Source organism: Scleropages formosus, chromosome 11, assembly GCF_900964775.1.
Source record: "Scleropages formosus chromosome 11, fSclFor1.1, whole genome shotgun sequence".
NCBI classification, from domain to species: Eukaryota; Metazoa; Chordata; class Actinopteri; order Osteoglossiformes; family Osteoglossidae; genus Scleropages; species Scleropages formosus.
In genome coordinates this window covers 12,488,729-12,512,591 of record NC_041816.1, presented here as the reverse complement: position 1 = coordinate 12,512,591, position 23,863 = coordinate 12,488,729, and the positions used below count along the sequence as shown (strand labels likewise).

Below are 23,863 nucleotides of genomic sequence, written 5' to 3'. Positions count from 1 at the left end.
GGATTTAGCTTCTAAAGGCAGTGTTGTATGCTTATAATTTTAAAAAATCGCATACAAGAAGTATTGTTGGAAATATTTAATTGTAACAGAAGAACGTGTCTTAAAAACTGAAAATAGAAAAAAACATATATGCTGTATATACGTGTATGTATACCGTTTAATTTGGACGCTGCAAGTTACATGAACGCATTTTTTAATCAAAGATAATTTTTCATGACACGAAAGGAGCTCCGTTTTCCAGCATTTATTTCCTAGCCAAATAATCACGGTATATAGCTGTTTGTACGAGAAAAACGTGACCCAGCTTTTGTAGATGTGAAATGCTGAAATAAGTGCTTCTCTTTGGGAGGACAGAATCTTTCCAAAAAGCTATCAAACTAATTGCCCAGCCTAACCCAGCTGGGGTAATGCTGATATTATATGGCACATGCTGGATTATGTCAAATGTAAGTTTTTATATGTGAGAGATATTACTAAGGGGAATCATTTCATTTTTTTCCCCCACAGTAAATCAAGGACAACACAGTTGCTTTCAATCAAACCATCCAATACGACTATGCCCAGGGGAGACACAGGCAATCCTACTGCAATGCAACATGCTGTTCCTAAATCATGCTGAAGATCTCATTTTAGGGGGGGCTTGATCTGCATGAAATGTCTACAAATCAGCTCTCGTGACATGTATTTTATACTTGTCTTGTAATGAATCTCATCTCGATGCCTGGAAATTAAGCAAAGCCAGGGACTTATGTTATCCCCTCAAAAATGAGTTACAAGTGTAATACTCTTAATGAAATTAACATTTACTTCTATTCTTGATGATTCCTGTCTGCAGTTTTGTTTTTTCTTTCTCACCAGCAATTAACAGGTGTAACAAATTCAAAAAGTTGCACATTGGAGCCAGGCTCATGTACAAAGTACTCACTTTTCAGGTTAAGCCATATTAATGACACTACTATGTGGACTAAAAATATAGGGACTATAGGGTGTTCTTTGCAAATAAAGTTTTTGCATCAAAAGTAAATATGACTTCATGTTAAATTAATTTCTTCAAATCCAGACTTAAAAATTCTAATATTTAATTTGTAACTACAAATTCTGCACTACAGTGTCTATAAATTCACCTTTGAGTAATAGGTTATGTATTAATGATTGCTGCAATGCCACTCATATTAACTTTGATTACGGGTAATATGTAAACATAATTTACCAGAAATTAGAAAGTAGAATGTAAAGATTGTTTCTATTATTTTTGCAGTTAATGATCTGTATTACATTTTTCATATGTTTTATGTCTGTTGAGTTTTTCCTCTTTGTATATAAATGGAACCCATATAGCAGATGATATTAGGAAATCAATGAGGAGACCCTTCCCAGAAACATGCAAAGTCCAGCTGGTGTTTGCATGTTACAGTTCTGTGTGAATTTTGCATAGCCTTTACTGTGTCTCTGAACACTTGAGTTTTGCTTCCAAAGCAAACATTTAATTCATAAAAAACAAAAAATGAGAATGCCACTGACTAATTAGTCATTCTGAGTTTCACATGCAAGAAGTTTGAGAATATTAAGACCTTCCAGACCCTGCTCAGCACAACTAAGTGCTCACCAGAAAGGGAGTGCTGTGAAATCTGCACAGTGAATTGCTCTTCTAAACAATCTAAACAATTCAGATGTGGCATTATATGAAACAGTGGCTGAAGCAAACAGAGAAACATAAAAAATCTAATGAATATATGTTCAAACAACTCAAACAATTATCTTTAAACTGTAGGTCATTGTGAGGCATGGCAAAATGTTTCCATAATACCCTTTTCATATGACTATCATTATTTCTCTGCGGTGAGCAGAGGTAGGGATGTCAGGAGCAGGTTTTTATTATAAGTTAATTATTTACATATATATATATATAAAATTTTTGGTGCTGCCTAGAGGGTGGGCTCATTGTGGCAGGGTGCCCCATCACAGAGGCCGATTGTTAAGGTGAAAGGCAGCCTGTAAGATTGTGTGTCACCGGGTAGGTGTATCAGCATCCCATCGAAGGGAAGCAGAATGCGGCTGCATTGTGAAAGGATGCAGGGATCCTTGTCAAAAGCAGTGCTCTAATGTAGGGGATTGAATGACCAAACAATGTTTACATTTCCCCTTTTGGCCCAGGTGGATTGGTTGGGGGGGCACCAGGAAAGCTTGAGTGCTTTCAATGGCAACATCAATGTCAGCTTTTGTTCAACAAAGCACTTAGTATGCACAACATTGTCTATATCATCTGTGGTACAAGGGCACGGTTGTAATTATGTTAAGCTATTATACCCCCAGGTGTAATGAATAGGTGAGCCGCTCCTGTCTGATGATCCTGTTATATAAAAATTAAAGTGTGAGTGTATAGATATATTTTTTTAATTGCATACATTTAGTTTTTAATTGTGTAATTAGACATTACATGCCAGGAAACTTTGCCAACTGCCTCTGTGGCATTTCCATGGATTTTTCAACAGCTGTCCATCGCTCTGAGATACGGTGAACAATCGGTGATTTCAGATATTCAGATTAGGCAAAGTATTCATGTTGTCTTGACGGTTTCGGGCGTTTTCCTTTCTTAAGTAATCCATTAGTTGCAAACGGAACATTTCGTATTGCTCATGAGTATACCAGTTTTTGAGTTTTTCTATGCACTGCAAAATCTCAGACATGGAATTTTGCTAGCAACGAAAATATAAGATAAAAGCAATATTAGCATTTATCATGACATTAAAAAATAAGTTTAATTGAAAGTGAGGGACATCAAATGAAGTTTCATCCTTTTTGTGGCTTATATTAAACTTACAGTATTTACCAGAATTGTAATACCGCATAAAGAGGGGGTGCGGTGGCGCAGTGGGTTGGACTGCGGTCCTGCTCTCTGGTGGGTCTGGGGTTTGAGTCCCGCTTGGGGTGCCTTGCGACGGACTGGCGTCCCGTCCTGGGTGTGTCCCCTCCCCCTCCGGCCTTACGCCCTGTGTTACCGGGTAGGCTCCGGTTCCCCATGACCCCGTAAGGGACAAGCGGTTCTGGAAATGTGTGTGTGTGTGTGTGTGTGTGTGTGTGTGTGTGTGTGTGTGTGTGTATAATACCGCATGTACATTGCTGAAGCACAGAACACATGTCACACCGTGATGAAGGTGAAGGCATGAATGAAGGTTCCTGAAGCACATGGACCACATTTGGATGTAAGAGCCATTATGAAACATACATCTCAAGAAGCACAGGGTGCAAAGCAGTATAGAAATGCAGGACAGCTGCCAAATTTCACTGCACAAACAGAAACAAGAGGCAGCCCCTGTATCATGGCAAGCAATTTTGAGCTGACAAACCTCAGCTGTATTCAGATTACTCTTGGATTCACACACACACACACTCTTGGATTCAAAGAGTAGTAAAATATTCAGGCTTTTTCAAGACTTGTCTTAGTGTTGAATACCAGGGCTTTAGATTACACATTGCAATAAATATAACCCTTCCATGAAAAGTATCCAGACTGTGATTTTTTTTTTTTAATGCTGGTGTCCCATTATCAGGTTGGCCCATTTCTATATGTTTTGCACATATGCCAGGATAATTCAAAGGTTTTACCAAGTACACACCATGAATTCCCCTCCGGATATGCAATCATGCTATTGCATTTGCATCTGATTAGTAGGGGTTATTAAAAATCATGAATTAAAGTAGACTTTCTGAGACAGCAAAAATAGTCACATTGCACAGGACACTGGGAACAAGCAACACATGGGTATTGGAATGAGTTTTCATTTTTCTTTTCTTTTTTTTTTTTCAGAATTGCTGCTGACAGTATATCGCTATAGCGAATTTCATGCCTTGGTGCTGCAACCACTAAAGTATCTGAATCCCTCATGACAGACTATGATAACTTGTTAAGCCAATACTGCAGTTACTCTATATTAACTGCCGTTCAAAAGTTTGCAGAAGTTCACAAACCATAGCATTCTTTTAACTGTTTCATCGGGATTAGTCCTTTTTCTGCCCCAGTTTTAATTTTGTTATGCAATGCTGCAAGACATTGATTAGAACATGTTTAAGAAATATGTGTACTATGAAAAAGCACAACCTGAGGCACTGGTGAGACAAGACAGTGGTTATGAAGACCAGAGAGGCAAAGTCATTCTGTTTCATACATGGGATCTTATCATCTTCACATACAGATTATTCCAACTTCAACTAAAGTGCCATTGGCTGATAAAATGTAAAACAGGACAGATTGCAAGTCATATATAATTTGAACTAATTTAATTAAAATTTTAAATATTAGCTATATTTAAAAAACTGGTTAAACGCTGTTGAACAGCATCCAAAACAAAAGTAGCTTCAATGTTATGTGCTGAAATAAAACGGGAGGCAGATTTAAGACACTTTGATGTCTCCGATTTTGAGTCCTCAAACCTCGTATTTTTCAGCACAACGTAATGCTGTTTGGCGCATTACAGAATTGCGCAGGAAAACAAAATTAATTCAAAAACACTTTTTAAAATGAGCACAATGATGTTTTTGTTTTAAAGAATAAAAAGAGAAAAATTGGACTACGAATATCACAAAAAATGCAGTCCTTGTCTCAAGGGCAAAACCAATATTTATTTGCTGTGGAGAAGTGTGTGCTTGAAATGTCTGCAGGAATCAAAGAGGTTTTTGTTTCACTCCCTCTTTTACCTCCTCAATATGTAGAATGATGCAGAAACAAGAGGCATACTAGTTTTTCACTTACGATCTACAATTGCTTTTTCCTGGATGAATTATCTTGTTTGTTAGTGTTTGACGGATAACCATATGTTAATTCTGTATTCTTAGGCAAAAGTTGTCAGCGCAGCAAAGCTTTTCGTAACAGTTACTAAGATAAACCCATTTTTCAAAGCAAGACATTACTGTCTCTTTCACAATGCAGTTCTCTCCAGGTACAGCACTTAAATACAATATTTCCTGAAATGTCATTGTTCCGTATCAAAGGTATTAATATGGCTAAATGAGTTTGAATATGTGAACAGAGAAACTCACACGCTTATTAATTTTAGAGCAGGTATATAAACCCCCCTCTATTAACATGTACCAGTTAATGTCATTTTACCTAATACCTACCTAATATCATCAGTGACACCACCACACGGTGTCTGAAATTGCTGAGACCCTGAACGCCTGAGTCAAGGGTACCTTCAGACTCAACATCACAAGAGCAGAACCTTGATTTCTGACTGAGGGATGAAATATGTTGCTGAAGCGCTGAACAACAGCTGTGATCGAGACCTGAACATGCAGCTTTAGACGTATCATTGTGTAAAAAAAACGGAAGAACCTAAAGTTCCCCGGTAATCTTTTTCCACGAGAACGTACGGATGGTTTTTATGCGTTCATCTGAACGTGATTTCTTTAAACAGGTCTTCATTACAGCCTTCTTGAAAGATTTGGGTACACCTTCCGCAACCGACGGCGCTCATACAAGGAAGGAGTATAACGACCTGCGATGAAGGTCGATCAGAAAAACACTGACCGCAGTCTAGAATGTTGGACGCATTCGTTGTGCGTAAAGAGATGTAGCGTCGAGATTCCGAGTTCATATTCAATTCCAAATGCCTCGTGGGAACATGCCCTGAATATTGTGGTTATCAAGGTGGTGGAGTTCACATGGTTGTAACTGTTGGTATCAAAGGTGCTCTTTGCTGAAAGAAATAATGCTGCAATTCGAGTGGTCTGGGGACGTCTTCATATTCATCCTAACTCTCTAATGCTACTGTTAATATTTGCAGGGACACATTTTCACAGATAGAAGATGTAGCCCATTGTAGCCCTTCCCATTCCTCCCCGGTTTATTCTCCTTCTATGCATGCTCATCCATCCATCATATATTAAATTCTTTGATCCCGTCCGAACTTTCAAGGATAATAAAAAAGTCAGGCATCAACAAAAGATCAAACGTTACACAAAGGAGCTTCTGTTTACCAAGCTGTTTTGAACCTGAGAAGCTGTTTCATTCAACAGCAGAAATATGTTGAACAAGACACACCGATCCCTGTTCCAGGCTACTTCAACAGCTGTCTTCTTTCCCCATCTCCATTTCACGTTGCATTTGCGTACTGTATTCACGACTGTCTTTTATTTACTAAAACAATTCGTTTTCAAATCGGATTCACTTTGCTTTTGATGGTCCCGGCTTCCTTCCTTCCTCTGCTCACTTCAAACAGCCTGGCCCACGTGGTCCACTCCATGTGTCTCAGAAAGACCGCAAGCAGCACACTACCAAAGACGAGTCTCCGGCAGCGCTTGTCACGTCTGACGTGTCCTTAAAAACGGTCTTTTGTCTTGCACTGAGAACAGAAGTTTAAACAAATGCAACACTAAAATGTGATGTCTACATAAATTCACATCTCCTGCTGGAAAACGGATGTCCGTCTTTTTCCACATTTAGTTCTGTGCCATCAAGCTGAGAAGAATTTCTTGATTTCTTGATATTATTTTCTAGTCACATTTTACATCTACAGTGGAACATTTGTGGTAGTCAATACATGGATTGATAGAATACAAACTGCCTCATATCTGAGTGAAAATTTAATACATGTATTGTATGTGTTTAAAACACATTATATAGAGTATACTTATAACTCTCTATAATGTATCTATTTTCCATAGAAAAATGGAGTCTTATCATTTAATATACTATTCATGCAGCCCATGCTTCTGAAGAAGTAATTTAAAAGAACAAAGGTTTACTCCTCATTTTGAATAAAAGCAAAATAGTTCTATTTGTACTTATGAATTTCTCGTAATTTTGCAGCCTCCTCGTAAACACGACAAAAAAGATTGGTGAAAATACCAAAGTAAAACTGGCTATGATCTCAAACGTCATAGGGAATAAAATAGTAGAAAAGTTTCATAAGTTCAACGTTCGGCATTGGGAGAACAACCCACTTAGTGGATGAGACTGTGATGAAGGAACGAAGCAAGTTTGCGCCATGAAAAACAAAAGCTGTCGACACTTCGACGATGCCCTACCGGAGGTCGAAACGATGCTCCGGAGGCATATCAGAAATCGGAAATTTTCCTGGGCTGGTTTTATCACGAGCTCGGCATATGGCGGACAGGTGGGCGGCATGAGTAAAATAAGCACGCGTTTGATCTTCCTGGGCACGCTGTGGTCCAGGATGCTCACCATCATCTAACAGAAACCTTTTGTGTCCTTATTTATTGACATGGGTGTACTGCTGCTTGAAGTGGTTTAGTACCTGCTCAAAGGGCACTCTTTCATGGACGTGGAAATAAATAGTTACTGTAAACTTAAGCATTCTTCTGCTGTTTTGATTGGAGACGTACAACAAACAAGCGATACGGATCCAGGGCCGAGTGGCTCTGAAAGCGCTGCAGGATGAAGGATGCGTTTGTCTTTTTCTAAATGAAGCCGAATCCTCTCGGGACTTTATCATAAAGAAAGAATGCAAATAATAATAGCCTGATGTTCAATAGGGGGTGGCCGTTTGGAAGACAGGAGAGTCTACAGAAAATGACTCGCGTGTTTTGGGATGTCGCCGGATGTGTTTAAAATCAGTAATTTCGAACAGCGCCTGATCCTCTCGTTTTAGCCCGTGATGAGCATCAACGTATCACTTGAGCTCAGAAATAATTACACACTTGTCCCTTCCTTATTAATGGGAAGCGTGTTGGCCCTCGACAGCCTCGCTGCTCAGCTGCCGTTAATGGTGCGGGCGCCGCGGAGACGGCACACATTCCCATACAGTACGCCGGAGCAGGAGGACACAGGTTGCGGCTGTGGGAGCTTGTTTGAGTTGCCCCAGCGGGAGGGAATTCCACTGTTGGCCTTGCACTTTGTTATGCCCCACTGCTCTCTACATCTGGCAGGGGAACAAGGTGCTTTCACCAGAAAACGAATGCTCGCTGAAAGCGTTTCCGCAACACCTGCGCCGCACAGCCTATGGGAGCCATCTGCGCCATCGCGGAGGAGCAGCGTGTCGCAAAGCATCAGCTAATGGCAACGGAAACCCTCATGTCTCATCACAGCGGTCTGAGAACTTTCTGAAAAAAATCTGGAAAATGCATGATGGATTGTACTTTGTCCCATGACTTCTCATGGCTTTTTGGTAATTAACATCCAAAAGTTTAGCGCCTATTAAGGGATAACGCCACTTTCTCCTAAGCATGTACAGTCTATGGTGGGATTAGAATTTGTCTATGGTGGAGTCACCCTTTATTGAATAATTTATTGATCTTCAATCATCTCTGTGAAATACTGTCATTACACAAAATCAGTTCGCTAATCCATTGTAACATTGTTTACCTGAACCATAAGTAGGCCTCATTTTGTTTTTAATCACATTACCACCACTATAGAAAGAATAAATAAATATTAAGGTCAAGTGAAACAGCATACCAGGAAATGTCCATACAATGTACGTGGTTACAGTGTAGAACGGTGTATTACCTCGACATTTACATTTACATTTATTCACTTAGCAGACGCTTTTCTCCAAAGCGACTTCCGATGAACTCTGTGTAGTGTTATCGGCCCAAACACCTTATTCACCAAGGTGATTTACACTGCTAGATACACTACTTATAATGGGTCACTCATTGTCATTTGTTAACGTAGCATTTTTAGTATTGCAGTCTTGGGATTTGAGGCCTTTTGTATCCTTGCTGCACAAAGTACTTTACTTTTCATTGAGCCTGAGCCAAGAAATATCTAGAAGAAATATATATTTCGAATTTCACAATGAGCAAAACATAATGTCAGCAAAAAATCTTGCCCAGCAGCTGGAGCGAAATATTTCAAAAGGGCCTAAATGGAAAAAAAATCTGATCTCATTAGATCAATTAGAAAGTTGAGCCTTAAATGAAAGTTAGTTAAAATAAAACTGATGAGACACAGCTAATTGGTCATTCTCATCAGGCAGAGGGTTATCTTAACAGTGGTAGACTTTCCAAATATGTATTTTTAAAAATGTGCACCGTCAATGAATTTGCAGAGCTGCACTTCCTGATCGAAGTGAAATGGCGACAGGGTGTTTCCTTCCCTCATCTGCGGATGCGGTATATCCAGAGGCTAAAGGACAGTCTGACATGAGTGATATTTTTAGAAACAGGGGACACTTATGGTTTCCTCCTAACTCAAGAGGACCGGCAACAATAGCCATATTGTTCATTCCGTCTGGCGAGGCTGTGCGATCACAGAGAACACGCCATTGTTTTATCAGGTAACGTTACCTGTGAGTCACTCAATGGAAGCACCTTATGCTTTGTAAAGTAATCCATAAATACATCTTTGATGCCATGAAGTCACCTTGGTCAGGGCTTGGCCATCCTTTGGTCTATTCGCCCAGGCGAGAGCAGAAATGCCCATCTTAGAGATGACATTCCTGAGAGACGAAGAGTAAACGATACCGTCCACGAACAACACTGACGAAATTCCAAAACTGTCTGAGCGCAGGTGTCCCCACTTAGAAATCTATATGCTGCTATTAGGATTTCATGGCAGCAATATGATCAGATTTTTTGTGCATTGCCAAAAAGGAAGAAGAGAAGAGCGGTCGGGCCTCTCTGCCTGCTCTTCGTTCACAGTACACCACTGAAACCGAAGCACCTGGCAGCCCGTCAACTGCGGGAAAACTGAATACAGAGCAGGCAGCACTGGGATCTCCGTGCAGAAAACAGAATGGTTCATTCCACTCATACATTCAAAGCTGGGCAAAATTAACACAAAAAGTTAACACAATGAGATAATTCCTCATGGTTATGGGAGAATGCAACTTACAGCATCACTTCAGGAGAAGCTCTCACCTGGAAACACATTTCAGTCATGGTGATGCATGCTTTTCACCAAATTGCTACCCAAATGCTGACAATAATATGCAGAAAAAAAAAAAAACCTGCAAAAACCTTTTGTCCCACCTTTACTGTGACAAAAGACATACCCGTTTCATTTGGAATCATTAGTGGAGAAAAGAGAAAAGGAAGCACAATTGGAGTAGTTTAGTAAAGACTACCATATGTAAAATGCTGGACCTGGAACAAATTAAAACAAACTAACAGAGAAAAAGCACCATACTGTTATTTTTTGTAATTATGAAGGAACCAAAACATTTAAACTGAAATTTATTTTCCTTGGCACAGACACACTAGACATACATGGAACTGATTCAATGGTTTCGGCACAAATACTGCAGCACCTGCTAAGAGAAGAAGGAATCTGCTGAATGGTGAAGTAAAAAGAATATCTGTGCAGTAGGGGGGAAAAAATGCAAACACAAAAGGTTTTGTAGATTTGATTTTTATTCACATTCTTACAAATGCGCAAAACAAATCCCCTATTTCACACTTTCAGAAAATGATGTTTGGAAGACTTTGGAACTACAAGAGTGGCAATTCTTTTGTTAGTAGAATTATGAGCTCTTTATTTATATATATGATTAGGAAATATAAATTCCTTAATCCAGAAGGGTGACCCTTTAAGTGTCTTCTTCAGTTTGACAACAAATTTCATAAGATACATACACAGTATTAATTAATTTGTGACAGACAGACATAGAAAAACAGAGAATTGCAATAAATGTTTTAAAAAAAAAAACTGCTGGATTTGCAACCCGATGAATGCAGGATTTTTCTGAGAAAGAATCTAAGATGAACAAAGACCATCAAAATTACTATAATTTAGGGGAGGTTTTGCACCAATAATCCACATTTACAAGCTTACTGACAGTATTTAATGAAGGCAGCTGGTGTTCTGTCAAATAGTAACTTGTAATGCTTCTTTTCTTCTGAATATTACTTATTTTAAAGCTTTTAACTGTACATTTCCGGTTACTCGGTACTTACATTTTACCAGAAACATATAGGAGTGATGCTTAAATGATTAATCACTCAGTTATAAAAGAGCTCAGGGAAAACAGCAACACAATTTGTTATCATTGATGAAAAAAGCAATCTTTTATTAGGATATCATCTAATTATAGGTCTTAAAACAATAATTTGTAGTTAAACCTATTCTCTATTGGGCTAAATATGTTGTATTTGTGAATTAAAACAGAAAGGGTATTTACTACATTATTTACTTCTTCATGAGTATTTTTAATCCCTGTACCTCCAGGTATTAAAGAAAAAAGACAATCCAACACTAAATCACTTTATAATATGCTTATTTTATGATTTAAGGGTTAAAGCACTATATATTATTTCCTTGTACAATTCACACAATTTTGTAATGTTTTTTCTTTAGAACCTGTTAATAAGACCAGTAATGTAATAGAATGTCAGCTCCAGGGTGTTGAAAAATATTGCCTTTCCACAAATATCTAATAATCCTTTCAGGAAACAGTAATAACAAAACATTTTAGGCAAGCAAAACTGTCATTCGATTCTGTTCTTTTACAAAATCACTATGCGCTCTGCCACAGCAAGATGTGTTTGGAATTTAGAAATGGTAATAACCGAAGGAGCAAACTGCCTTTAAAAGGCTACTTCACACATGCTGCATTTATTTTTTGCCCCCATTAAGTGACAATAAAGAAACTCCAGTTGGTTCCCCTTATACTGCAATCACTTTACAACTGGCCAGACACTACACAAGCCACACCAAGACAAAGCACAGGACTAGACATGTTCCATACATTTTGATACCTTTTAAATTACTTTAAAAAAATATCTGCTGTACATATGACACAATTATTTACATTTACTATAATTCAGTTATGACTTTCTGTACACTGGAAAGAAAATGTGAAATGTGTTCACAAAATTTTACCTTCTGACTATAAACACTTTTGAGTTTTGTCAGGAATTTTCAATGTTTGCAACCAATGATTTTTTTGTTGCAGTTAAAGCGAAAAAGAAAACTACACAAACAAAAACAAACTACACCTTCACAATTAATTTGAATGTCTCTGAATTTATTATAATGCTTTTACTTCCTGGTAAAGTATTAAAACTCTAGTTTTTTTTTTTTTTTTTGCCTAATTAAGACATACACTCACCTGCAAACCAATACATTTTCTAGCTGTTATTCTTTTTTCAGGAAATTATACTTCAAGCGTGATTTACTCAGCTGGGTTTGCTATTTGCAATTGGGAAGGGGGCCACACGCTTAATTCCTCTTTTGTCTTTCAAACAAATTCCCAAATTACAGCTTTCCTGCACCTCTACTCTAACTTGACGGGTGAAGTCCATTCCAGTGACCAGGGTGACCCACTGACCCAGTCATGGCCTACAACTCTGAGCGGCTCTTTCGGCACGGAGCTCTGTGTGTGAACCTCCTCTCAACTGACTTTATTTTGCCTGAATCGCTTTGTCATTTGCACTAAAAACCAAAGCTTGGTGACCATAGTGTGGGGTGCTCCTGGCCTCGGGGCATCTGTGTCAAATGTAGTTAATTAAGTATACAGTCCACATCACAGACGGGTGCCCTTAAATCCCATGTAATTAAACACACAAACACACACACCACACCACACACACACACACACACACACACGTATACTGGGTATCTCATAAATGGTCAGCATACAATAACACACATTTCAAACATACAAAACTAAGACTAGATCCCACAGACTCCCTAAATGTAACAATACATGGTACGTAAATTAAATTTACGATGTGGGTATTATGATTTAACTAAAAAGTTTCACATTTAAAGTTGTGTATGTCACTTTGGAGAAAAGCATCTGCTAAATGAATGTCATTCAAATCCAAAACTGATGCAATTTGGAATTACAGTAGAAGTGGGCCATTATGAGTATTTACCAACTACTAAACCAGCATTGTGATTTGTCAAGGGCAGAAAGATGTATTTAAGCTTGTTAAAGTACAAATGGTGACATTCACAGAACAAGCAATACAGAAGTTCAAACTATTAACTTTAAAATAAAATAAAAAAAAAAACTGTAGATTGGGTGAGTTTTGTTTTATGCAACTCAGCAACTCCACACTACTGACTTTTCTCCCCACTACTTTTTAATCCATCCATCCATCCATCCACATAGAACCAAGCATTCCCTTTCACTTTTCCAGTGCAAGTTTGTGGTGGTCCGGAGCCTATCCCGGATGCATAGGGCACAAGGCAGGGTACACCGTGGATGGGACGTTCAAATGTTCCGTTTTATAAATTTTTTTAAATTGTCTGCACTGTAATTGGTGTATAAATAAAAAAAGTGTATTCACAACATGCACGGAAGCCAGCTGTTATGAAAAAATATGTATTTAAAGTAATTCTTCGCTAAACAAGGGTTAAAAGCTTCTTAGACATCTGAGGGGGTATATAAAAATGTTGTACCTGTGCTTTAAGCTCTCGCATAGAAAGAAAAACAGCGTTTGCATAGTCTGTTGCCAGAGGAGCAGCTTCGTGGTCCTAGTCTGTGAGCCGGGATCAGACGCCGTCCAACTTGTGCTTCAAATAGTCTTTCATCACCTTGGCAATAGGAAGGTCCTCCAAGAGTTTCAAGTTTTGAAGGCCTATGCACTGTCGAATTTTTATTCTACACAAGTCCTGCAAAGTCCTGGGTTGTCCTGCAAGGCAAAGGGAGCGCTGCTTTAGATTTAAAAGACAGGAAATTTTTTGAAAGTTTTGTCTTTCTGAAAAGAAAATAATGTCACAGCTTGCTTAATTTTATTTTCATTGTCTTATTCACAACCTCACTGCATATCCAATTACTATTATACATTATCAAGAAGATCACTTGTCTGTTTTTCAATAATTAGTACTTTGAACCATGTAGTTGAATAAAATATCGATTTGGAACTCAGTATTATTGTTCTCCAAGTCTTGTACATTAACCGAAAGTCAGAGACCTAACCAAAAAAAACAAAATTAACTGAAGAAAGCTTGCAAACTTTTCAGAAGCTGGATAACAACTTTTACTCTTTACCAGTAATTTTAAAAGTTAATTGGAAAAACATGGTCATTTCAATACACAAAAGTGACTTTGTTTTGCATCTACAAGCCCACGGTTCATCAGTGTAATGGGAAAACTGGCCTGCTGCTTTCATTCCTACACAACACACAAATAACTCCAGCTGGAGAAACCACAACATGGGAATAGCTGTGCCTATCTGTGTGTCTGTCTTCTGTCACTTTTAACTACCCTATTTATTACCGTTCATTGTGCACGGTAAAGGCAAACACATAGAATCAATGATGTCTCCATGAAGCAGGTGCCCTCAACCAGTTAAAAAACAAACCTGCATACGTAAATCGGAAAAATACATGCACCCAAATACTTCTTACTGTAATCAATAAGGTGGTGGAATGTGAGCCCTAGACCAGACGGGTCTTGGTGGCGCTGATCCTAGGCCGCTGTGTAAGACCAATCCCTTTGATATCTTGATATCAAAGTGCAGTGAAAGGGGAGGAATGCTGGTATTGTCCTTACTAAATCATTAGCGCTTCAGGTTATGTGCGCTCTTTCTCAGACCCACCATTGTTCTGTAAGCAAACACTGCTCATCGTAACCCTGCTCTCATGGGCAGTCTGACAGAGCTTAAGCTCAGCAGTCAGTTCTTCAGCAGCCAGACCATTCTCCTATTCAGCTTACAGTGTTAACCTTCCAGTGTTAACCTTAAAGAGTACCTGTTTATCTGCGGGGAGTTCTTAACTCATGATAGCATCTATAAATTCAATCTTTTTCCCATGTATAAATTTAATTTTTGTTAAAAAAAAAAAAATTCAAAGCTTAAGAACTAAATACAGAGTTAAAAATTCTCTTTAAATTGTCACTGTAGTAAACTATGGGCTTAATATTGCTGAAAATCGAGGGCTGCAATTTTCAACAACATACTAATCACAAAAATACCAGAAACCCATATTAAGACTGGTAGTAGTAACAAAAAAAGATCTGTGGGGAATAACAGAGAGAAACCTACTGGTGACTTCTTGTAGGAAGTCAAGACAGGGCCGGCTGGTTCCAGACATACTGACAGACACGGCGACCGGGGTCTGTCCTTCGTAGTTCCGGGTGTTGGTGTCTGCCCCATACGTGTACAGCATCTGTGCACACAGCACGTCGTCCCTGAGGGCAGACAGGTGCAGCGGTGTCTGGCCATCCTCCTGGCGGCCTAGGTTGGTGTCAGCGCCTCTCTGAAGGAACATTCGGCAGTACGAATGATTGCCCTTTATGACAGCGTAGCGCAGCAGAAAGCCATTCTGGATGTCAATGTTGGCATTGTGGTCCAGCAGGATCTTCACACAACTGGAGCGCTCCCTGATGATGGCCAACTGCAGGGGTGTGGTACCCTTGTCGCTCAGAGGGTCCACGGCTGCCTTGAACTCCAGTAGGAGCCTCACAAACGAGTCCCTGCCATAGTGGGCGGCCACATGCAGGGGTGTCCAGCCATCGTTGCTCTTGGCGTTGATAATGTCGCTCCGGTACTCGGACTCCAGCATCAGGCGTGCTATCCGTGCACGGCCGTGCATGGCTGCGTAATGCAGCGCGGTAAAGCCTCCTATTAAGTCTTTCACTGTGGGATCAGCTGAAACGTACAGAAAAGACAAAAGTAAATGAGCCATTCCAAAGCACAACAAAGATCAAACTCCAGCACGAGGATGTGGTAAAAGAATGAAAATAATTGGGATCAGTTGATCATCAGCATGTGTCTCAAAGGCCATAGGTTAAATCCTGCAATTTTAATTAACTCTTGAAATTTCATACGCAATTAAGCCTTTTTGTACCTTAAGAAACGAAACACAAAAGTCTTCACAAAGTTCAAATGAGCTGGAATCTCTGCACCAAAGATTCTACTTCACAGTATTTTGTAGTGTTTCTTATTGGGGGTTGGGGGTCATTCCATATGAAGTTAATATGACTTCTCAGTTTCAGTTCATGCTGATGGTAACTGCTTTATTTTTGCTGGGGATGCTACTGACATCACAATTCTTGACATTAATTACCACCAGATATTATAACTCATTTATAAATTCATCAGAAGAGAAAAATATCTTAGAACTTTTAAACCTTAGACTTACAGTATATTTACTCATTTAACAGATAATTTTCTCCAAGGTACGTACAACTCCACATAAACACAAGTGCAGTGCACAACAGCTAGAGAGCTGCATATTGTCAAAGGAGATTGTATGAAACTGATAGTTTTTGCCTGCGCAAATTCCACGGGGAACCTTTAACAGAACCCAAAGTGACAGGAAACATAAAGGTGATTGTGACCAATGTTGCAATGCGAATTTATGGAGAAGTTCGAACAGAGGAAAGTGATTCTGAAAGACATGTATTCTGAAACCCTTCTGCGAAATTACTGTCAATGAATTAAACATAACATTTTCTTTGTTTCAATAACAATTCCAAAATGCTAACTGAAAATGGTAGCCTGATTTTGTAAAATAATTGTATAATAAGGTAAAACTCAATATAAAGAGAGAGGCCACACACTCATTGCCCCATAGGTAAAATGAAAATGCCACTAAAATCAAGATGTTATTATTTTATTACTTTATATAGAACGAACTGGATGATTTACTTAAACATATGATAGCAGAGGATTCTAAATACATGTTCAGTTCTATGAAATCAACTTTCTTTCTTTCTTGTTTTAAGAAAGTCCGTACTTTTTCCAGTATAATTTCATAAATTTTTTCAAATAATCAACAGATTAGTAAGCAAACATTTCTTTTAATGAATCGCATTAATTATGGCAAGACCAATTAAGTATGTAATGGTTTTAAGTATTTTAAATCAACTTCGTTATAATTTTTTTTTTTTTTTTAATTCAAACGAAATCTCTGTGGAGCTTTTCACTACTATAGGTATTCCTTGGAAGAAACAAATTCAATTTAACATGAAAAAAATATATATAGATATATATATATTACTGTTCAGCTAATGGATTCAACTGGATACTGATTTAATCGGTAGCATAGTGCTTAGTACTATTGCCTTTGGATCTTAAGGTTGCAGGTTCAATTCCCACCTCTGGCTATAGCACCCTTGAGCAAGGCAATTAGTCTAAACTGCTCCAGTAAAATTACCCAGCTGATACATGGGTAAATCACTGTCAGCCTGTAATAATTGTAATCTTAATATTGTAAGTTGCTTGGAGAAAAAGCATCAGCTAAATGAATAAATGTAAACTGCATGGTGCATTGCATCTCAGCAAAAGACAATTAGTTAAGAATTCCACTGTAAAAAAAAGGCAACCTACAAGGGTAGGTGAGGACCAGGGTCAAGAACCACTCGTGAACAGGAGCGCATGCCTTGGTACATACTGCCCTCTGGCTTTGAAAATGGGGCCCTGCACCACAGCGCCCAACAACAAAAATTCCAGGAACTAAACAAAAGTACATGTGCCATCACCGAGTGTCGCAGCTCTTGGGCTCTGGGTTCAGACAACTCTGGCTCAGTCTATGTGGAGTTTGCATGTCCTCACCATGTTCATGTGAGTTTCTTTTGTGTGTTCTGGTTTCCTCCCACAGTCAAGACATGTTTAAGGTGAACTGGTGACTCTAATTTACCCTTATGTGTGCAACTGGCCTGTATTAAACTGTTTTCCTGTCCTGAATGTCCTCTGCCTTACACCTTTAGCTTCCAGGATACTCTTCAGACCACCACAACCCTGCACTTGACAAGCTGTAATTAATTATGGAGACAGGAATGGACTAAAAAAAAGTAATTTTTTAAAAAGGAAAACCTCATAATCAGCTTTTAATTATATTAACTCCTATTATTAACTATGGACTCCACCCTTAAAAGTAAGCATCCCCACCTCCGTGCTCCAGAAAGACACGGACGCATCTCTCCTTCCCTCTGGCAGCGGAGAAGTGGAGCAGGGTCCAGCCGTTGGCATCCCGGATGTTCGGGGAATAGCCCTGCTCCAGCATCTTACGCACAATGTGGACATCTCCCGCAGCAACTGCGGCCTGAATCTGCAGCTCCTCCTGCAGCTCAGGATTCCTTCTGCAGTGATGGTGCAGCATCCTGTCACATCTCGTTAGGGAAGGTTTACCCAGACCAGTCCTGCGCCTGAGAACCACACAGAGCAGTCAGATTAGCTATGATGCAACAAACATTTCAGAGAAATCTGACAGTAAAGTTCAATTGTACTGTAGTAGCAGTGAGTAAACATGCATTACTGGGTGACAGGACAAATTCTTGAGGATATCATTCCTGAGGATGTTTATACTTTTTTGGGGCAGTAGGTCTTGTAGTAATTCAGTCCATGGTCTTGCAATCTGAAGGTTCTGGGTTCAAATCCTACTGCTCTTGCAGTCTCCTTTCTCAAGGTACTTACTGTGAACTGATGCAGTAATCTAGAGTACTCTGCTGTATTAATGGGTAGATCACTGAAATCACTGTTAGGCTGACTACCATTCAGTTAAACTGCTAACATCAATTGCATGATGACTAACACTACTAATAATTAAAAGCCTATCTAGAAGTTTGGGAGGTGCTCTCTGTAAATTAAACACAAATATCTCTGACAAACAGCAATATCTTAATTAAGGCTCTCCTGATTTGGCCTTTTCTAAATGCGGCACACTTCTATGGATGTCGAATAGAACTGGCTGTAATGTAAATTAGGTGAAAAGGGTGGTAAAGGATCAAAAAGATAACAAATGGACATAATTAGAGCAGGAAAACAAAATCAAAGGCTCATCTTACCCAAGAAAAGCCTCATTTTATCTCAGTCCCTCGCACATAATAATCAGGTTGTCGGGTTTCAAAGAGGCATCGTTCATGAAACAGGACATATAAATCTGCAAACAGGACATATGAATCTGCAAAAGAATGAGAAAAAGAAGAGTTAGGACGTCCTCTCCAAACACCAGTGGGACTCCGACGAAACGGGACAACAGTCGAGCGCTGTTGTTGTTTCACAAAAAAGCCACAAAGTGACACAGTGACACTGCAGTACTACACAACGTCATTTGACAGCTAACCATCTCAACTCAGCAGCAGGAAATCATGATGAGATTCCGATGCACTTAATCCGTTCTGACATCATTTACAAGCAAGATCATGATCTGATCACATGAACCAACACACGCAGTTGGTCACCAGCAGGATCGACGTTGAATCAGCGGGGCAAGCATTCGTTCAGGCAGTGAAAAGCGACACCTGCATAGTGAACAACGCGGGCGAACGAGAACTCGTCATGCAGAGTGAAAAGCACCTGCTGTCTCTCTCTGGCTAGCTCAGTCTGTTAGCCAAGCGGAATATGACAAGCCAAGGCGCTGCACTTTCGGGCTCTAACGCGGTGAGCTCAAGTGAAGCGGACGCTCGCTGTTAAGTGACGGGAACGTTACGAACAGTGTGGACTGAGCGAGAGCAGAACGGCCGCGCGAGGCAACGGTCGCGAGCGAGCCGCGGTCACGAACAATGGAGAGTTACTGTCTGTTACCTCAAATAGACCCTCCCGGCGTCTCGCTCCCGTTCACACTTCCGTCTCAACTCTCCGCATCCTTCCCCATGTCGACACATTCGCGCAATCTGCTCTTGCGGGCCAGAGAAGGAAAAACACCAAAGAAGGCAGAAAGAAAACAAAACGAGAAACAAAGAAAGTCGTCCCTAAAGTGCGAGCTAGCTAGTACTCCCAGTGTAACCAATACGTCGGCTAGCAAGTTTAGCTAACGAATGCCTTGCGTCTCGGTTGTCCAACAATCACAGAAGGCCAAAAGTGTGTGTTTGGAGAGGCGTCCATTCCAAGGGCCTTTGTAACATTCAAGACAATCGATCAATAACGGCAGAAGTGCATGAATATTTCATTACATTTGTGTACTGTTGACTTGGATCACGACAGACCAACCCCCCGATTCCGAGGGATCGCTCGGAAGGGGGACACATTGACCAATCATCGTTCAGCAACAAGGCCGTGCGCCGGAACAACATCCTTCAGAGACGTTGATAACTGGTTCACGGCACGATTACATCACTTGCATTTTGACCAACCACCGTTCGGTAATGGTCAGTTCAGGAGCCGTATGCTGTAACATCCTGCTGAAATATTCGACGTGTGAATTACGACAGTTTATGTTTTCATTTACGGTCCCTGCAACCCTATTGGTTTTCTTTTTTTTTTTTTAAAGAAACAGTAGCAGTTGTGTGGACTGTATTGATTCGGTTTCTCTCGAGGGAATGTACTCCTCTGCTCTAATTCGACTTGATGTAGTTACAGATATCGGCTAGTAGTTCCGTGTTGACTATATTTCTCGAAGTCAGACGATAAAACTAGAATTTATTTAGCATTGTTTGTAGTCTGTGTAGAGCGGGGGATGGAAACTAAGCTGACACAATGCAATGGATGGCGACTGCGTTAGAAGGAGATATTATATTCAGTGAACACTTTACAGAGATAAAATATTTTAAGAACCACTAGTAGTTTCATTAGCAGATTCAATGGCCCCAAAAAATGTAGTGGCGGGAACGATTGAGTACCGAAGTCTTGACGGAGGGTGTGTATGTGTATGTATGCATGCGCCGCGTGCATGTGCTCGTGTGCGCGCACTTCAGCCTGGGGTTTTGAAGTATGTGTGTTTGTTTATGTGACTGTGTGCAGTGATGGTGAACTAATATTCCATAGTGACCTACAAGTTCCACTGACTACTGGTACAGCTAGTAAGTGAGAAAGAAAACAGGCTATTTACCACACTGGAAATTTGATTTAACTTGGAATTCACTTCAAATCTTCTGAAAGCCAAGATGGACAAAATGTTCCTGGCTCTACAAGATATGTACAGGTCTTTGCTTGCAGAAGAACTTCCGACAAAAGAAAGCCATGAAGTGGCTTGTATCATTTGCTCAAATATTTGTAACCCTTGGTCTGTAAATGCCCACGCTGCTGAAAAGAGCAGGGAGAGTAATGGGCAGAACAGCTCAGAAATGGTCTGCTTTGTGCTCAGTCTCATGGAAAGTATGAGCTGCAAGGTACTTTCCGGAAGCACTGCTGCCAACACCAGGCTTTATTACATGGAGGTTCTGACTGTGTCACTGGATCACATGTCAGTGATGTCCAAACTTGTGAGTTAACCGATGCTACGTAATTTTTATCAGTTTTTATTTTGTATCTTTTGGCTTCCGCAAGCTAAAGTCTTCATTTTTCTTAGTACTGCCTGTTTTTTTTTTTTTTTTTTTAAATATTGCAATATGGTGATGATGACAAAAATTGTATTTGTCTGTTTTTATAGGTCTCCCTTTTTGGGGTCAGTGACAGGTTATTATCACACTTTGCTGTTAAGTGTGCAACATCGCTTGTCCTTTTTCAGCTCCACAAGTCTGTAAGTATAATTTTGTAAAAAGGTATATTTTGACTGTTCTGCCTTTTGCTGTTCTCATGAATTATCTGTTGCGTGGAGCAGAATTTAGCATGGCATGTTGGTGACAGCATGGAAAAGTCTAAAAATATATATTTTTTAATTATAATTTTTCTCAATTACTGTTGCTCTTCAACAGAATTCCTTTAACAGAGTGTGGCAAGAAAAGTGTATGAAAATACTCCTCGAGCCTTTTCCTAGCATTGAGCTGTACAGCACCTTGTGGTCCCTCACTGCATTAATAAAAGGAATTCTTACAGGGATGTGCAACTGCAACAAAGGTAGGTCATAAAGATTTATTACTATGTACATAACTATTAAAAGTCATAAATGTAGCCTTTGACATGCATAGAACAGCATTCCTATAAATTTATGCCTGAATACCTGTGTTTTGTGCCAGTTGACAAAACTTATTTTCTTTCCTCATTCAGATGCACTCGAACAGCTGGTCTCGATGCTGGACTCTGTGTTCCCTCAAGTTTATTCTGGACTGCTCTCTTGGGTAGAAAGAGGCCAAGGATCTGCAGCATCTGTAAAAGACATGTATAATGTAGAGACAAGCCTTGTTGCTTTTTTAGATTTCCTTGAAGTCCTCACTGCTGCCAGACTTAGTCTGAAGATCTGTTTCTTTAGACAGAGGCTGTTTTACCAACAAGCACTAATGACCCTGCAGTTAGTTGGCTCCTCTGTTCAGTATTTTGTACAAAAGAAAGCTATCTTACTCTTGAAAGCTACCTTGCTTCTGAAAGCAGGTGAAGATTTTATTACAGTGGGACCCCCCTTGATGAAGGAGGGTGATCACATGATTACAGACTTACTTTCACTGGCAGATGTTGTGTTGCAGGCTGTGTTCGCAGGCTGGCTCCAGGGTGTTCCAGTGAACACTAATGCCAGCTTTTTTGGGGGTAATGTCATGTCTGTCCATTGTGCCTCAGATGGGCCAGATTTTGTAGTCCTGAGGGCAGTGAGTCTGATTTTGCTCAAGTCCCTGGAATACAAACTCCAGTATGAGAAAGAAGGTGATTTGTCTGTGATATTTATTTTTATGTTTTTCAGTTATGTAATTTAATGTGAAATTCTCAGAATTTTGAATGTATATATCCAGTGTGTGATTGTGGGAATCCTGTAGTCAGAAGTAAAGTTGAGGGATTAGATATACAGCTGTCCAACAGAAGGGGGCGATATTTGCTGAGAAAATAATTAGGGACCAGCAAATTTTATGCTGCTGTACAGATCACTTCATAATTACCTCCAGATTCTCTTTGGATTAAATGTGTATTACATTTATTTTATTATGCTTTCTTTGAGTCTGATTTAATATGGATAACCTAGTAAATCCATAAGTGCACAATATAAATCCCCCTGTGGTTTTTCTGTGATTATAGGCCCTGAGCCTGCTGGTAATCTTCCGGCCTTCTTGGGTGCTCTGATGCTGTTCTTGAAGCAGCACCTTTCTGGGCTGCAGCAGCTCTTGCACCCCTGCAGCTGGGTTTCACTGGTGTTTGGGGAACAGGATGATGACATGATTGAGGCTGCCAAGGTCATAATGATGTTGCATTTATACCAAAGAAGGTCAGAATATTGTTTTATCAAAGTTACTTTATGAATTGATCTAGCTGTAATAAATGACAGTAGTGATGATCTAAATTGTAGTAAACATCCAGTTGTATATAATAGGTAAAAATGTAAAATGGTTAATTGAGTTAAGGACTATGGACAGAACAGGCAGCTAATTGAGTTATTTGTGCTTCTGTGACTGCAGATGGAACACTGGTGAAAATCTGAAGGCTTGTGAAACTGGCTGCAACCCTCACTGCCATTTCATTTTCCTGCTCCAAAATGTTGCATTTGACCACAGTGTTCTCCTGGATTTCTTGATTTCCACGGAAACTTGCTTCCTGGATTACTTTGTGAGATATTTAAAGCTTCTTCGGAACAATTGGGAGGATTTTGCAGCCATCTGCCAGGGTATTGAGGCCCTGAATTCAAAAGCTGGGTTTGATGTTGCTGCATTTGAGAGGGACCGAGTTGGCGCACCTGGTGGATGTACCTCCAAAGGGAGCAATGATAGAGTATCAGAAACTCTCCCTAATCCAGGAACGGCCAACAGGAGGAACTCCACCTCTTTGTCTCTTGGAATCTCCCAGCCCATATCGCACCCTTTAGTGGATTATGAGAGCTCAGATGAATCTGAATCTGAAGAACCGGGTCTTTCATCTGTCCCTTTGCAAAGGACACTAGTATCTGATGGCTCTGGTTTTGAAAATGCCAAAGGAGATGGGCAGTCTGAGTGTTGTAGTCTCACACAGGAAAAGTCAGTGGTAGGCCCTTCGACTCCTTCTCGCTTGTGCGTACAGGCAGTCACGTGCCTTGGGCAGCTGAGAACAGTCATATGTAGGCTGCAAAGAAGGAACCTCTTCCCCTACAAACCAGACTCACTCCTAAAATTACTAATGCAAATTGAGGAAAAGAGTGGAATCCAGTATGAGTTTCCATGTGAATGAAACATGCTTGGTTCTGGTTTATGTCACATTGGTGGTCGTGTGTCACTAAATAGGTGAACTTTTGTGGAGA

The 23,863-nt window shown here is 39.9% G+C and overlaps 2 protein-coding genes across 3 annotated transcripts; one reads left to right on the top strand and one right to left on the bottom strand.

Moving 5' to 3' along the window:
* Positions 1–12,014: 12,014 nt before the first annotated feature.
* asb7 (ankyrin repeat and SOCS box containing 7) lies at positions 12,015–19,798 on the bottom strand. 2 transcript variants are annotated; one of them, XM_018763367.1, is made up of 5 exons: positions 19,381–19,798; positions 18,642–18,757; positions 17,746–18,002; positions 14,896–15,501; positions 12,015–13,542 (listed from the first exon to the last, which is right to left on the bottom strand). In XM_018763367.1, the coding sequence occupies exons 3-5, from the start codon at positions 17,954–17,956 to the stop codon at positions 13,403–13,405; spliced, it is 957 nt and encodes a 318-aa protein (XP_018618883.1). In that variant the 5' UTR covers positions 17,957–18,002; positions 18,642–18,757; positions 19,381–19,798; the 3' UTR covers positions 12,015–13,402. The 2 variants fall into 2 exon arrangements, with proteins under 2 accessions (XP_018618883.1, XP_018618884.1); XM_018763368.1 differs by having other exon boundaries at positions 19,749–19,798.
* Positions 19,799–20,079: 281 nt separating this feature from the next.
* Positions 20,080–23,814, top strand: lins1 (lines homolog 1). The gene is made up of 6 exons (XM_018763855.2): positions 20,080–20,996; positions 21,164–21,253; positions 21,429–21,570; positions 21,721–22,308; positions 22,675–22,861; positions 23,052–23,814. The coding sequence occupies exons 1-6, from the start codon at positions 20,679–20,681 to the stop codon at positions 23,791–23,793; spliced, it is 2,067 nt and encodes a 688-aa protein (XP_018619371.2). The 5' UTR covers positions 20,080–20,678; the 3' UTR covers positions 23,794–23,814.
* The last annotated feature ends 49 nt before the right edge of the window (positions 23,815–23,863 follow it).

What these genes read in the sequence shown, in the direction of transcription:
- asb7 (XM_018763367.1), bottom strand. Translation starts at nt 17,956, where the DNA reads ATGCTGCACCATCACTGCAGAAGGAATCCTGAGCTGCAGGAGGAGCTG. An exon ending in TGTCTTTCTGGAGCACGGAG is followed by an intron (nt 15,502 to 17,745) that starts GTGGGGATGCTT and finishes TGTACGTTTCAG; the next exon opens with CTGATCCCACAGTGAAAGAC. An exon ending in CTTCCTACAAGAAGTCACCA is followed by an intron (nt 13,543 to 14,895) that starts GTAGGTTTCTCT and finishes TTTGCCTTGCAG; the next exon opens with GACAACCCAGGACTTTGCAG.
- lins1 (XM_018763855.2), top strand. Translation starts at nt 20,679, where the DNA reads ATGGACAAAATGTTCCTGGCTCTACAAGATATGTACAGGTCTTTGCTT. An exon ending in TTTTTCAGCTCCACAAGTCT is followed by an intron (nt 21,254 to 21,428) that starts GTAAGTATAATT and finishes GCTCTTCAACAG; the next exon opens with AATTCCTTTAACAGAGTGTG. An exon ending in ACTCCAGTATGAGAAAGAAG is followed by an intron (nt 22,309 to 22,674) that starts GTGATTTGTCTG and finishes CTGTGATTATAG; the next exon opens with GCCCTGAGCCTGCTGGTAAT.